The sequence below is a fragment of the Lagopus muta genome, chromosome 4, assembly GCF_023343835.1.
Source record: "Lagopus muta isolate bLagMut1 chromosome 4, bLagMut1 primary, whole genome shotgun sequence".
Lineage (NCBI taxonomy): Eukaryota > Metazoa > Chordata > Aves > Galliformes > Phasianidae > Lagopus > Lagopus muta.
The window spans coordinates 13,237,896-13,254,760 of NC_064436.1; the positions used below are offsets into that span (position 1 = coordinate 13,237,896).

The following is a 16,865-nucleotide window of genomic DNA, read 5'->3' on the forward strand; positions in this document are numbered from 1 at the left end:
TTTCCTGTCATAATGGGAAGATTAGAGATGAAAGAGGGCTATACGGAGCAAAATTTGATGTAATGAGAATGAATTTGCTCTGTAAGCTGAGTGATTAGGAGAGATGTCTAGAAATAAGACATAGAGACTAGATGTTTTGTTTTCTTTTTTAACCAAATGAGCAAACGAGATACAAAAAGTAGGAGACAGTGCAAGACACATGAGCTCTAAAAGGAAGAAAGCATCTCCCCAGCTTTACAACTCCTTGCTCACCTGGCACAGCTGGGAGCACCATCGATCTAAGTTCTGTTTATGCTGCCCACCACTTCTGCACAAATACTTGAAATAGAGCAGAAGAAAAATGAGACCGAGCACTAACCTTTCAGACACTGATCAAATCTCATATTCCACAGCCTTGCTTCTGTGCCCTTTTGACTGTGCCTTAGGGAATGCCTCTCCCTGTTCACTCTTCTGTTGTCATGTGAGTAGCCCTGCTGGACTCAGAGCTGGTTCATTTAAATAAATCTTCCTTGCTAGAAAACACATTGCAACTTATTGTTATTCTTCAGATGCTCACATAAACATTATGTCACTTCTATAATTACACACCTAAGTAATTAAGAAGCCTAATTGAGCAGATTGTTTACTGTTACTGTTTTATAAATTTTTTTGAAATGTAGTTTTCTTTATAGTAAGATGATAATATGTGCTCTTGCTCTAATACAATACAAGATGCATAGTAGGAGAAGCAGATTATTGACTGTTGTTTTAATAAATATTTTTACTGAGTTGATTTATATTAAAATGTTCTCTTTTATCAGCTGGGGAAAAAAAAGTTTCTAGAATGACTAGTCAACTGCAACAGACAATAATAGCGATCGCATTTGTAGCAGTGCCTTTTGCAAATGAAGATGTTTTAAAAAAGGACATAGTATGAAACATGAAATTGCATCATGTTTAAGGTATTCTGCATACAGTATATGTTAGTGAAGTGAAAGGGCACATCTGTGCTGTACTTACTCAGATGACTGGATGACTGTTTTATTCACTGGATGATGGCAATTTATTCATTGATTTCTGGACCCTAGATCTCCTGGAAGATATCAGATATCTGGCTGATGTTAAAACAGTTGGACTTTGTATTTGAATCTCATTGTTTGTAGCTGTTTAAAAATCATAACTGAATAGTAAGCAAATGAAAGAGAGCAACAAAATAGAAATAAAATGTCAAATAGCATTCCTTTCTCTCTGATCCCTCAGAGGGAACAACATGCACATACTTACTTTTAGGAGTGTGTACATACTAAACTGAAGCTTGCTTACTTGTTGCAGATATTCAAGTTTAGGTCTGGACATAAGGAAAAAGATGTTATAAGGGATGGCTTTAAATAGTTGTCTGTCAGTGTCATAAGCAGGCTACCAGAACTTAAAAAAAAAAAAAAAAAAAAAAAAAAAAACAAGGAAGAAAGAAAAATAAAAGAGGCGGCAGAGGGAAATTCATTCTTTCATTTCCATTTGTTACCTGAATCTCAGAGAACTGGGGAGGTCTCATGCCTTCCTTCCCAAACTAAGAGCGAGGGTTGACTGGTATAATTTAGCAAATAGAAGTGCAATACACCACTCTCTAATGTGGGCAGTAGCCAGAGTACCAACATCCCTTCCCTATTTCACTCAAAAACCCGTGGGCCCTAAGGGAAAATAATCTAGTGTGGTGCTTTAGTCACTATGCCAGGGTCTTCCTCACAGTCTGCTTGACTTCCACATGTGGGTGTCTCTACCCCAGGGACTGTACCCAAATATCTACCCCTTGCAGTTTGAGAAGGAGTGCTCCCAATGAAAATCACACTTCTCAAGCTTCTTCTTTCAGGGTAAAAAATCCACAGAAAACAAATCTGCCCAGAAACATGAGAAGATCCCACTTGCCCTCTGATATCCACTGCTTAACAGATTGCATAGCCTTAACGACATAGAGCTCAGTGGGACAACACAGAGGGATACATCAAAGCACCATTGGTGCTCTGTAAAATGAAATTAAGACAGGTTCCCTCTTGCTCTCATCACAACATGCAGTCTTTGTAAGCAATCTGCTAAAGTCCACATATCAGAATGTGGCTGGAAATTTTAAAAACAGAAAAGTATACTCCCAGCTTTCCTTTCTGTGCCTCAATCTCCAAATTTAACAAAGAAAAAAGTATATTGAACAGATACTTAGAGCAAAAAAGTGAAAAGTTCATTTCTGCTAGCATTCACATATTTTTCTATGCAAAGCATTTCATTGTCACAGAAAGCATCCATGCTTTATCAAGTTATTTTACTCTTCTTTCCCTTGGGAAATGAACATGTAGATATCACGGCTTTTCCACACCAGAATAGTTAGTGATGGAAATATTAAGGTAGAGGAAATGTTTCTCTTGTAACATCTCACAATATTATATTTACCTTTGCCTGATTGACTCCACAGAAAATACTATTTATGTTCAAGTAAACTAAGCCAAAATATAATTTTTCTGGCCTGTGTGGTTAAGTTCATTTCAAAACCATAGAGGATTGTTTCTATTAAGAGGAAAGAAGAATGATATCAATCAGATAATTGCTCTGGAAAACATAGTGCTTCTACCACAGTCTTCCTTCCGCTGTGCCAAAACAACCCATCCACCACCAGTGCATTTCCAAATATACTCACAGCTGAACAAACACAGAGGAAAACAAGGGGATGTAGGGCGTTGCAAGGCATCCCTCATCGCTCCCATGCAGGCCAGCCACAGTGGGTGGGCTGCAGTGAGGAGCCCCTGGGACGACAGTGGGCACCGATGGACTGCTCGATAGGCACTTGCCTGTTAACCAGATGCTTTTAAGGTTTTTCACCATAAGAAGTGGAGAGAAACAAAAAGACCTTCACCTCATTGCAGGTAGATCATCAGAAGTCACAGTTAGGATTAAGCAACCACTGCTCCAATGCTATTGTGAAGGCTATTGCCATATTTCCCTCATAACACAGGAGCAAGTGTTTAAACTTTAGCTGAAGGAAACCCTGGAGGTGATCTTCTTCTATCCTTTCTTATAAGTGGATTGTTGGCACCATGGCCCAGCTCACCGCTGGCAGCACTGAGTCTTGAAAACTACCAAGGACGTAGGTTCCACAGTCTCTCTGGCTGCCACGTTCCAGTGTCACACATGCTACTTGTGAGGACAGTCGACCCTTAACTGATTTCTTCTCTACACTGAGCAAAAGAAGGGGTGACCACTCTGCTTGGAGCACCAGGACTTGCCATTTCCTGGCACTGCGCATTCCCAGTGATCCCTGCTAAGACCTTCCAAAATGGGGAAGGCAGGACAACATCCCCTCCTCTCCTCAGTATGACTGCGGGCAGGGCCAGCCCACACAGCAACAGCAACGGGCGCCCTGCAGCTGCACAGTTGTGATCTTGTGAATGCATTTGCAAGAGAGGAAAAAAAAAAATTGGCATTATAGAAGGAAGAGTGTGGTAAAAGCCGTAATTTGGCTGGGATTAAAGAAACCACTGGAAGTTCCTTAGTTTTAAATGTTGCACAGATGTCAACTATACTTGTTCCTACTGTCTTTAATTTAATGTCTGGAATATTGTGGTAATGTAATTCAGATGACATATGACTGGGAAACAGCCAGACCAACAGATTTGTGAAATTTTCTTTTTATGTTTAGATTTAATAAGAAAAAGATTTCTCATGTGTGGCTTTTCTACACAGCGGCGTAAGAGAATGAATGCTCTCAAAATCTATGAAAATATCAGTGCAGTGCACTCGAAAATGCCTGCAGCCAGGCTGGGGGGCTGGAATGCCTTGTAGCATTGGTGGCAGCTGCCATTTTGTCACGCTTTTCCAGCTCAGTGAAACACAGCTCTCTCCTTTTCTGCTAAAGAGAAGAAGAGGCAGATACAGATACGGTTGTCATTTTCTTCATACTCTCAACCCTTTTTTGTCAGGCATTGTGGTGCACAAGTCAGCACACCCACACTTAACTGAGGGAAAATAATAAGCACTTCTAACCACTGTATTTAGTAAAATGGTAAAATGACACATGTCAGTCGACAAGAGGTCAGGGCCAGGGCCACGTATATCTAACTAGGTGGCATTCAGATCTGTTTGTGAAGTATTACTACCAACAGTAGTTGATCCAAAATCGTATTAATATCATAGAGATCCAAGATTTTAGCTCACTTTACTTGTTATTATACCAAAAGAGCTTCAAAAATAATCTTTAATAAATAAAGATACATGGTAAGGACCAAACATTTCATCTTGCTCTCATTACAAAATTTCTGTGTCACCAGAGAGGAGAGCTCATCACTGCCCCTCTGCTCCCTTTGTGAGGAGCTGTAAGCTACCACGAGACTTGCCCTCAGCTTCCTCTTTCCTGGGCTAAACAAAACTAGAGAAGTTTTGTTCTGGACTTAGAAGGATTCTGCAATAAACGATTTCCTTCAGTCTGGCTTCATTCTGCATGCAAGGGAATAATTTTGTTTGGAATTTATTTGCATTTGTTCCATTATGCAACTGCAATAATCCAAATTTCTCCTCAGAAAACACATTAGAGCTATGTTCAAGCGCAACAAAAAGGGTGATGGTAGAATCCTGGTCTCCTGTCTCGAATTGCCTTCACTAGCTTTCCAGGTTAACTGCTTTTTCACATATATTGAATATGAATTTACTGACCTCACGCCAAATTCTCGTCTTTGATTAAAAAAAAATAAAAATACAGTAAAGAATATGGACCAAAATTTAGCTACCAAAGGAAAACCTTAGCAATCTACATACATCTTTCTGCTGATCTCTTTCAACTGAATATAACCAACTCAATAGCCTCAGCAGCTTGGAGATCAGAACTGTTATTTCAAGAAATTTACCCTTTCACCGTATTACTGTAAGTCTACAAACACGTGTGTTTTTTTCACTCAAAATGTTGACTCTGCTTTAATTTTAAACATACGGATGTCATTCTCTTTTTCCTCAGAGGCACGGATGCAACTGAAGAAAAACATTAAGTTTCTGGAGGAAGGCCAAACTGGAGAGCAGCAGCGTAGGATGTATACTGCCTCCATTGACATCAGATCTGGAAGCAGATCAGATGTGAATGGAAGACCCTCAGTGAGTCAGGTTTGCATGTAAACTTCCATCATGCCTGGATCAGCTCCAAAGGCTGATGTGATATCAATGAAAGAGCTGCACTGTACCCACTCAAAGATAATTCTGCTGCAAAATCAGATCAGATCAATTTTAGTTCAAGTATTAAAGTTCAGCCAAACTGTTGTTGTTGGCTATTTTTAAATGGACTCATTGCAACTTCATTAAAGGGATTGTTACATAAAACAATCAGAACATAGAAATCCATTGTTAAATGGTATACTGTGACTGTTTATAGACAAATCTCAAAAGAAGAGAGATTTTGGACTCTGCTGATTTTACCTTTTCACATTTGACAAACATTTGCTTTCAGCAGAGGCCTTTTGCTATTATCTTTCATTTCCTATTGGTAGTTCTGGCTGTATTTATCCCTTGGTTGACGATTGATGGATTTATTAGTTCCTGGAATCCAAGAGAAATTTTGTCTTGGAATTAGAACAATTTTGAGTGAACGAAATAGTAATTCTTGCAATTATGAATTTGTAGGCTATCAAGCATTCCCCTCCTTTTTAGTATATGTTTACCTTTGTTTTCTGAAATGTATATTTTGTAGTTACATCCCTTAAGTTCTTCCTTCCAGTTTTCTCAACAGGTTTCTGAAAAAGAATAAAGCATATGGAGAACACGGAAAGAAGCAAAAGCAGACCAATTCCCATTAATAAAACACCATCTTATCTTTACTTTTCTGAAAAACAGCATGCATTTCATATTCAGCAAACCAAAGCAAAGTATATGTTGTTCCAAAAGTAATGCTTCCTATTTATGTCCATGGAAATTAGAACAGATATAAGAACACAAAAACACTGTTTGATAGATTACATTCTCAGCTACAAAACACTATTCTTCAGCCTAGTCACACCATGAGCTATGCATCTTCATCAGCCACGAACAAGAGCCTGCATACTGAGCTCGTAAACATCTGCACCAGAGGAGACTCACTGTTGCTGTCACCACTGCTGAAACGCAACACCCACCACCTCACTGCACTCTCATCCACTGTTTGATCTCCATAAACATTCAGCAGGTGTTGATAAACATCAGTGGATGCAATGTTTTCTGCATAGAGGAATTCTGTGTCATACCTTTGTTTTATACAGGCTTCCAAGTCAGACACCTTTCTGTCAGACTGCTCCTCTACTGCCATCTGCCTCATGCCAACAAAACGTAATGGAATACTGGTGGCAAAGTTCAGCCTCTACAGTCATACCACCAACATCATGGGCCAATATAGTAAAATGAGAGGCATAACTTTCAGAGCAGGCCTTGCAAATGCTGCCGTATCCTCACTCCTGAAGTGTTAGAGCTCTGACGGGTTATAACCTTGTAATCTCAGGAATTTTTATTTACTGATTTCTTTCTGTTTCTGCAGAGCAGGAAGATAAGAAATATGAATCCATTCTCATTTTAGTGGCTAGGTCTAAAGGTGCTTGTATCATTTAGAAGTGAGTTCCGGCTGTGCAGCCCCATTCTAACTCACTGTGGTCATATTTTTCTGGGTCTCTAAAATATAATTTCCTCAAACATCGTGAACTCAACATTTGTTTTTTTGTATGCTGTGCAGTCAGTTACATAATACAATAATACTGTAAGAATTTTTACATTCCATGGCACCAATTCAAAATTAAAAACCGATTTTGCTACCTTCACAAGAACCTACTACAATTTGAAGGTGTTTTATCTGGGGTACGCTTGCAGCCAGTAGGCTTGATGTGAACAGAAGGGATAAACCCATTTGGGCTGTATGCCAGGACAGCATTAAGTGGGTGAACTCTAACAGTACCCCTGTAATTTTGCAAGAGCTCTCCATTACTGCTTGCAGTTATTAATACCACAGTATCAAAGCTCTTAGGCTTACAAATAAGTAGCAGGTCAAGTATCATGTTAGGCATACAAGACATTGGAAACTGCAGGAAGATCAGAGAAACACAGGTCTTTCATTACGGCCAGAAAGTTCATACATTACTCTGCTCCTTCTTCTCTCGTTCCAAGTACATATGATGGGTACGTCATAGCTCCTCTGCACTTTTGTCTAGATCCCAGCTCTGGAGTTGCCTTTCAAGCTGCCTGATGACTATGCTGTGAGCAAAGCAGCAGCCTTGATTTGCTGGATTTATTGCATCTTTTTTTTTTTTTTTAACTATTATTTTGTGCTGCGTACAAGAATGTATTAGCAAATAGAAGTGAATTCTGTCCTCAGCAGAAAATACTCAGGATCAAGTTCAACCTGTTCATTCCAGGGCTATGAAACAATACACTCCTGCAAATCAGGAACATGCTAAGTGTTAGCTGCAGTCATGTTCTTAGGACCATACATATGTAAACTGATTCCCCAATTCTGTTGGAACTTTTGGGAAAACCCTCACTTCAAACAGACCTTCTCTTCTGAGAGCATAGTGGGGTCCTTTGCATTTACCAGCTTGTGAATATACCAGGTTTCTCCTCCCCATGTCTTTCCACTCCTGTCCTGCCCTTACATATGGACACAGGTAATCACTCCCGACGCACCAGTTACATCCAGTCTTCCCCCCCACCTTCCTTGCAGTGCAACCTTATATGCTTATATGGAAGGTTTTCACTGGTGCTTAGAGTTCTAAATTCAGTCTAAAAGCCATTTTATCTTTAATGCCTTTGTTAAATTCACCTTGCTGTTTTTCTTTTTTTTTAATGCAGCAGAGACGGAGTCTGATGCTAGAGTATTTGCATGTGTGAACTTTCTAGGTAAATGCCAGCTTGACTCATTCTGTAATTAAAACTTGTCAGAAGGAGATTCCAGTTATATATCTGAGCAGTATTACTGTTTAAGGGACAAGAATAAACAATTTATCTTAATTTGAGAAAGCGAAGAAACGAGTGAGAAAGACTAATAGCACTTTGGTTTCCTTTGTGCAATGCAAAAAGAAAATAGAAACTGAACCTCTGAGTTATTGTTTGTGTAAGCATATTAAAAAATATATCAGACTTGAGTCAAGGCTTTATCTCAGCAGTACATTTTTGTGCATTAACCCCCTCATTTTATGCACTGCAGGCTATATGATGTCTCCTTTGTTGTGAAGGAGCATGGGGAAAGAGTAAGTTTCTCTTTTTCCTCCTTAATGTGCAAGAGACATAGTTCAAATCCAAGTACAGGAATAAACAACCGCTGTTGATTAACATATTAATTACACAGAGAGGAATTCTTGTTAATAAAAGTCAAGGACTGTTCTAGAGTACCAAAAGCTTTCTTGCACCCACGCTCTGGAAATACCCTACATTTCAAAGTAATAATGACGTGGGAATGTACATCCGTTCTATCTGTCTCATGCGCTTTAGGCTACCAAGTGCTATGTATGACCCCTACATGCAAGAGGCTGGTAAGCATGTAAAAACCTTTTGGATTTGGCAGCTTTAGGGTAGGTGTATCTCCGAGAGATGGTTGTGGAACACACATTTATTTTGGTGTAGCTACTTGCCTGCCTAAGATCGAACTGTACTTCTGTCTCATGACCCATTGGTTGTAACATGCGGCAAAAAAAAAAAAAAAAGAAAAAAGAAAAAAAGTATTGGAGGTAAACTTTTCTTTTTCTTTCCACAGTTAGAGTTAGAATAACTCTACTGAGACCCACAAGCTGTTCTTGATTAGAACTTATGTAAATAAAAAGATTTGACCCCTGGAATCAGACACAATAAACAGAGTTAATCTACCAAAGATAAAAGGATAATCTTCTTCCTTTGTACTACTTTTTAAGTAATAAGAAACAGTTTAACAATTGTTATACAATCCCTTCCATTTGAGCTCTCATAGTTTCCAGTTTCACCCTCTGTGCTGATCATATGCTCTGTGTATATCGTCCTGATGGTATTCTCAGTTCTTTTATCCCAGAAAATACCCATAAAGGTGTATTTGGTCTACTTTGTAGGTTTTTCTGAAGTCTGTGCCCTTTTCAGAACACATCACAACCTTGCTGCCTCCAATTCAAATGCTCTGTCACATTTTTCCTGTCTCTCCAGAGACTCCTCTTCATCTCATTTTTTTTTCAGGGCAGCAGCTGTTGGACTCATCTTTTGAGGCTCTCAACAATGTTCAAAAGCCAAACAGAATACACAGAATCCTCTGAACTAGATTTCCAGTTTTTACAGGACTCTTGACCTATTGGTCTTCTCAATCTTAAGGGTCAGTCACCACAAGGACTAGCTCCTACCCTGTAGGTTGATACTATAGGCAAGCTACTCTTTGTCACTACTCTTGTCAAGCACACAAAACCTGCTGACTTCATGCTGCTCCTCACCACATCACTAGCTCCCCTTTTATCCCAAATACACAACTTAAACCACCTGCACTCGTGTCCAGCTGACCATAGCTGTCCAAATCCCCAGGACTCACCATCGAAAGATGCCACACGCAGACACCTATTGTATTAGCCAGTAAGGGTGGGGAAAAAAAGATTCAGCTTTGTCACACGAAGTTTTCGTTTTAGACCTAAAATCTAACCTAAGGCCCAATTTAATAAAAAGTAAGTTTAATGAAGGTTTTTGACATCAGGAAAACTTAGATACTACTTAGGTTAATACTCACCTTCATAGGTGTTCGTTCGTGGGAGTAAGGCATTACCCCTGGCTGCAGTGGATGTCCAAAATCTAGCTCATCACTGCAAAGAATTAGATCCATGAGCAGCAAACAGTATTGCTTATAAGTGAGTTGCCTGTACTTTGTATAACACCATATGAAAACATATCCACATATTACCAAGTGCTGCAATCGAAGAAGTTGTAAAAGAGTTATATAAGCAATCCAAATGCCAGTTTGTTCAGGGCATTGTACTTAATCAATATGTCATCCAAACACATATTTGTAATTAAACAAATGGATTTTCACAGGTGAAGTAGTATTAGCAAGCTTATAGACGATACTGATGATACCAGTGATGACGGTAACATCCTTTTCATTTTCATAAGTGAAAGTAACATAGGGTGATTAAGTGACTACTTCTAAATGGAGGTTTATGAAAACCTACTAAGATGGATGGTTGCAATACCAATCATTGATCTGAGGGATTTCTGGTGAATTCCTCCACCCCCCTGCCCCCCCCCCCCCCCCCCCAAAAAAAAAAAAAAGAGAGAGAAAGAGAAGAGATGGATCCAGACAGCAGTCCTTACAAACACAGTTTAAACAATGTGATTTCACAGTTGCTTAAAAGTCACAGAGCAGCTGCGTTGAATTGTAAAATCTGCAGTTTTATTATGCCAATGACTTTCTATTGGCCTCAGTCATAAAACAACATACTCCTCACTGAAGTTCTCTGCTAAACAAAAAACACATCCAGACTGACTAAAAATCAAACTCAGACAAGCAAAAAATAATTTGGCCTTCATCTAGCTGGGCTTGATTGGCCCAATAATAAACAATTTTATTTTTCCTCTTCACTGCTACTCCTACTGATAATAGTGATAATAATACTGAAACCTTATTCCCAATGGAGAAAATAAAGCACTGAAAAGTAACTGTTGCTGAGAGGACTTCACAAATAGTACTTCATGCTCCTGCAGGAGGTAATGGCATGCTGAAATTTTCCTGACTTTTTTCTGTTACTGCTTTTGTACAAATTTCAAATTTGCCAACTGTAGAAAGGGATCTGCTGAGGAGGTTTCTCTCCAGCAGGGAAAGAATGCATGTCCCAGTCTCTCACTACTGCTTGGGAATTCAGGCAACAGCTTTCAAACAAATTATTGCTTCTAGAGTAATAACTACTTTTAGCCCCCATCCTCAGTGCTGCATCTGTACACTTAGAGGTTACATTAAGGTCTAGTGTACTGTATACTTTAGGCAGAATAAAAGGAGATCTAAATATAGCACTTACTTGAACACAAAATAGATGTTCCAGATAATACTTCAGGCACTGAAACTACTACAACACCGTACTGCTCATAGGTATAATGTCAAAGCATCAGGGACAACAGCCCTTTTGACAATTTCTGCAATGGCAGGCAACATTTTAATCACATTCATCGAAATGAACATAGGAATATAGGTAGGAATATTGCCCTTTGCTCACTTAATGACAATGTTCAACATCTGATTTCTTCATGCATTTTAGACTCAGTTTTCTAATACTGAATGTCATTTTCTCATGCTTTATATTCTCTCACAAAAGAGACACGTCAAATATTCAAAGGATGGCATGCCAGGATAGAAGGGGTACAAAATCTTGAGAAGTCTATAAACAATCTAAACAGTATCAAGTTATACCTGCATACTTATGTCTATTAATTCTGCATTTATATTGGTATTTAACAGTCACAGAACAAGATAAAAGATAATATGGTATGTCATGGCTAGGATCAGGGTATCAAATATTGAATCAGGAAGAATCCTCAGAAGATATTCTGATTATCCAGATACATTTCTTAGATTTAATTTAATCTTTTATTATGGTTACATTTAAACTCAGAAAACGGTAAACTTTTATCTTCTGAAAGTATAAACAAAATTTATCTCTGTGGACATTATCTGATGACTCATCTCTTGGGCTTGGGTTACTATCAAATCAATTTTATTTTTGTTACAACTACAGCTAATGTAGTCACTACACTGGCAATGTATACCATTTAACCTTAGGACTAATATTAATTTCACCGAACTAAAAACATAGACTGCAGTCATTTAGTATACTACCTAGGTACACAAGCATAAAATTGAATCTAGATTTCTCTGCACTTAAAAGGACCCCAGCTGAGACTGTTCAACTTTCAGGTTTAGCAGCCAGTGGAACTGGAAGGAGCCTTCTGTACCTGCCAGAGACAACATTTCAGAATGCTTGCAGACTCAGTCTAATCCTCCTGAAGTATTTCTCATTTTCTATTCAGATGGAAGTGGATAATAGATTAACTCATTCAGGTCAACAGGAGCTATTCAGTCTTCTGTCTGAATACAACCTTACTCTTCCAGTGAAAGACCAGCACATGAGAGTGAGAACATCATCCAAGTCCCTACCTTGGGACCCAAGAGGGCCAAAGAGGAGTTATACACCTGCAAGGATCCTAAACCTGAACTACAAAAAAACTGACAGCTAACAAAGTTGACTTCATAAAAATCTGATGCAATGTCTTCCAGACGTTCCCAGGCATTTACCGCTTCCTAGACTTATTGTTTCATTTATGTGAAAACTCAGCAACAAATGCATTATCTAAAAATTAGCAACTTCAGTATTTCATAACAAAGCCAGAGATTCAAATAGAAAGGATGGCATCTGGGGACAAACTGTGTAACACATGTGCCTTCATGCTATCTCTGCATAGCTGAAAAATGAAGTGTTCTCAAGGAGTACTGGATGATTCCTGGAAAGCTGGAATAAATCATACTGAAGGTGATTCAGAGCTGCTCAAAGTTGAAAATTGATGCTTCATTGCATTGAATTGAGAATACTCCAATAGCAGACCAGAGTCGTAATTTAAATATCTAAGCTCTCACATCCTATATTTGCATTTGGTGTATATGTAAATTCTCTTGAACAAGAACACCAACCCAGGTTACACAGATCGTGACAGAAGTCATTCATTTCTCCCCATCAGTTTTTCAGTTTTGTAAGCCATAATCTTCCAAAAATTCTGCATGGTAAAATGTTGCCAATTATGACAATAATAAAAATTAAAACTAATTTTCAAAAAAACTCGATCTTCTGAAATTCACACATCTTTATCAGAAATACTCTATAACTTGCCATACTTAAAAACAGTCATCTTTACCAAAACATGCTGTCAGATTCATTTTGATTGTTTCTTTCCTATAATGTATCAATTCACAGAATTAATCTTTTTACTTTTATTTTATTTTCAGTAATCAAAGAAAGGAAGCCATCACCCAGAGCTGTACTGTGAAGCAGAATGTTACCTAGTGCTGCAAAACACAATACATGATCTTTGTTTTCTTTAAATGATTCTAATCACAGTTCCATTGCAAATCCCTCCTTGTCAGAAAAAATGTAAAGTTTGGTCAGTTTTGGAGTTCTAGCAGACCTGAACATTGACCTTGCACATCCTTTCTTTCCCTTTTTGAAGCCTCATGAACTTAATTTGAGTGTGTTTCAAGGATCAGTCTGAAGCAGTGTTTTTGAACTCAGCTGGGTCATAGGAACTTTCTCAGCACTCTATTCTAATTTGCAGGTTTGCTATAATAAAAGCCCCAAATATATTGCTACTGTCTAGACATTTTATCTGAAACAAGTGTCCTTTGCAGTCTCAGAGGACTTTTCTATTTTATTTCCAGTAAATCAAAGTCTGCGAAGAGCTTTGGTTCTTATTAAGACATACCCTTCACAGTCCAGCGGTTGCCAACGGAGGCAAGTCATTGACAGTTCATTTACATATAAGTGATGACTTCCATCAGGTAGTTGGCTCAAAAGTACAATGGACATTTAGAGCATATCCAATATTTCTTGTTCTTTGATGAGCATCAAGTGCCAATTTATATATAGAAACTGACTATCGGAAAGTGAAGGCTTCTTCTCATTGACCTTACACTGTCTTTTGCAGACATATTGGAACAAGTTCATTCCCCTAAAAAGAAACATAAAGCAAGTCAATACTAAGAAATAGCAAAACAACTATGAAAGTTGTTTAATAGCAAAAACACCCTCTCATACGCGTTGGTAGTATGAGTTACTGTTCTGCAAAACAATCAGTGGGGTAAGATGCGAGTTCCCAGGGGGCATGAACCTCATGGTGCCACAGGGCCACTTGGAGGTATGGGACTGCTGCTCTCTCAAGCTGCTGAATGAATAGTTGCACTGTCAAGCTAAAAGCCCCAGGGGAGAAGGAGCAGGAACGCAGTGCATTCAAGCATAACCCAGATGTCACCCTAGTACCAAATGCTGATGTAATCACAGCAGATACAAACACACATTGGCACAGCAGAGAGAGGTGATTGGGCTGCTGTGGGATGCAGCTGGCTCAGGCAAATGCAAAAGGGAGTTTAGTTATTGATACAACATTATGTTTGGGTGATATGGGTTATTGAAAGAATGGAGGAACCATTGGTGACCCTCGTCCATATACTTAGCAATAGTAACAGATTTTGGATCCTCTGCTCAGAGAGGATGCACATTACCACTCAGGTAATACCAGTTACTTTACTTTCTGTGTTCAGTATTGGAAAGTTATCCACAAAGTCAAGAACAAAGCACAGAAATTTTGAGAAAATAATAGAAATATAATATAAATAATAGAAAAATCTATTTAATAATAGAAACTAAAACTAGAAACAATAGAAAAGCAAATATACATATATATATGTATATTTTCAAAGCCAGAAGCAGACAAAGGTACCTTCCTTATAGAAGGTGGATAGAGCCAGAGTGCATGTCCTGCAGTAGCATCTACTCAAAATATTATCTTGTACATTTATGTTTAAGACCTAAAAAGGCAGAAAAAAGGAATCTTTCCAGTAACCGCACTATTTCCACTCAGAGAAAGCAGGCAGAATCCATACACCAGCATCAGTAAGTGCTGAATTTCCTCTCATCCAGGTTTTTCACTGCCCTCAAAGCTATAGCAAGAGTTGTGCATATGCAACATGCCCACGCCTTAAGACTACATAAAGGAGGACAGTTATCTGATAACCTAGTTGGTCATTTCTATTCCAGAAATGATCATTGATTACTTCCCTTCTGCCAGATGTTTCAGCACCTTGTTTGGGCTGAAGGGGCAGAAACAGTTGCTGATGGACAGCTAAACTCCTAAACAGAGTCAGCTGAGAGCGGGTAAACACTTCTCCTGGTACAGCACATCTATTTTAGAGGATCCCCGATGCCTCTCACCTCCAGGTGGGCTGCATGTTGAACGAGCTGCTGGTGTGCCTGTGAGGCAATGGAAAAAAAAACCTCTGTGAAAATAACAATGAGTTTATTGCACCTGTTGTTGGCTGTGCTTACAGTGCAAAAGAAACAAGCAGTACCTTTTCTCCTCGATTCCTCTCTCCACATTAAACAACAGATTTATGACAGTGATGAGAACAGGTGTCATACTGCATGCACTGAGAAAAATCAGAAGTGCAATTGTTTTTTTTAGGCCCCAAATTCTGAAATACTTACTGACTTTTTAGCGAATGAATTGCCTCTCCATTTACTGAAAGATGGATAGTATAAAGCCCTGTCCCTTACAAATTTGAAAGACAAATATGCTATTAAAAAAGCAACAATGTTGGCTTATCCGTTGCTCTGTGAAGATTGGTACAATTTTACACTTTTCAGTTGCCTAAGTCACGATGTTTTAATCTTTGAATTCACTGTGTACACTGCACACTGATTCACCCTATCAAGTGCAAACTGTTTGGTCAAAAATGATGTAACATGATGGATTTTCACATTTATTATGTTCTAGTTGAAGATGTCTTCAACATGAAGGAGTTTGGTGTTCTGCTTGCGCCCAGATGCAATATTCTTTCCCTATGAGAAAATGTGACAACTCTGGAACTTGATTTCTTTAGACTTCACCAGTTTTTCAAGCAGAGGCACTATCGATTTTGATCAGAGAGGCACGCTTCTTTCTGCCCTCTCATTGAAGAAGTCACTAATGCAGCTGACACTTGAAAATCAGGCTTTTTTGGCTTTCGATGAGAAAATACTGCAATTAAAAACAAACAACAACAGAAAGCCCTTAGAAGTTTGATAGAATAGGTTTTCATCTTGTTTCACGGAGTTCAAACTCATATTCTAAATAAACAAATATTTAGCTGAAGTGACTTGACTTCCCCCTGTTCATAGATTCAGGCCATATTTGCAAGCAAAACTCAATGTTCAAGTGTCCAAGAAAGACACAATATTACTATATTTATTCCTACTTTCATTTTTCAGTCACTGGAACTCCTCAGACAATAAGTTTGCAGGCAATATAGAACCGTTTTCCATGTGATTAAAGTAACTGCTGTTTTAGATTACTCTCAATTCCTTACTGGATCTTTCTTATTCAAACACGATATCATGTCCTTAATTTGGCCTTGGTGTAATACACAAGTTTTTAAACTAGTTTCAAAATTTGCTAACACAGTTTCTCAGTAACATTTTACATTTTTTGAACAAGAAGTCGTGTCAGATATTTAAAACGCAAACCTCACAAAAAGGTAAAGAACCACGTTGAAAATATTATGAAGGAAAATACTGGAAAAGGAAGATAATTACCGCATGATCCTATAACTCCAGGAATCTTCCTCTATTATTTTTTATGCCCTGAAATGGGCCATGTTTTGCTGTGAAGAAGAGGACTGTGAGTGATAGCTTAAGACATCATAGCATCATTGGAAGGGACCTCAATGATTATCTAGATCCAACTCCCTTGCCACAGCAGGGTTGTCAAACACTAAATCAGGCGCCAGATTAGGTTGCTCAGTGCCCCAGACAACCTGCGTTCCTCATCCTGATCAGATCAAGAAAGAAAAACATCACCAGCACACAATAAAATTAGAGTTCCTGGCACCCATCCATAAAGAAAAATGGGACCAAAAACGCACCAGACAATGATACCTACAGAAGGACAGTTCACACAAAAAGTCATAAGTACTGACACATTAATTCCTCAGAACAAGACACTCTATGATCATTTTCATATAACCTGGAGATATTCTCCTAAAATGCAAGATCAAAGGGAGCACTAGAGAATCAGGAATGATTGCATTACCCAAAAGAGGACGTGCCAGTGATAGCAAAACACGTGTTTTTCCAACTAAAAGGTAAGTTCATCATAAGGAGAGGACAAATACT

General features: G+C 38.6%; 1 protein-coding gene across 1 annotated transcript in view; it reads right to left on the reverse strand.

The window, feature by feature from the left end:
• Positions 1-11,173: 11,173 nt before the first annotated feature.
• The window catches only part of IQCM (IQ motif containing M), a 172,686-nt gene continuing 166,994 nt past the window's right edge, over positions 11,174-16,865 (reverse strand). Inside the window, exon 13 of the mRNA XM_048942656.1 lies at positions 11,174-13,668. Coding sequence (XP_048798613.1) covers positions 13,661-13,668 — 8 coding nt within the window. The 3' untranslated portion in view covers positions 11,174-13,660. The remainder of the gene's footprint in view (positions 13,669-16,865) is intronic.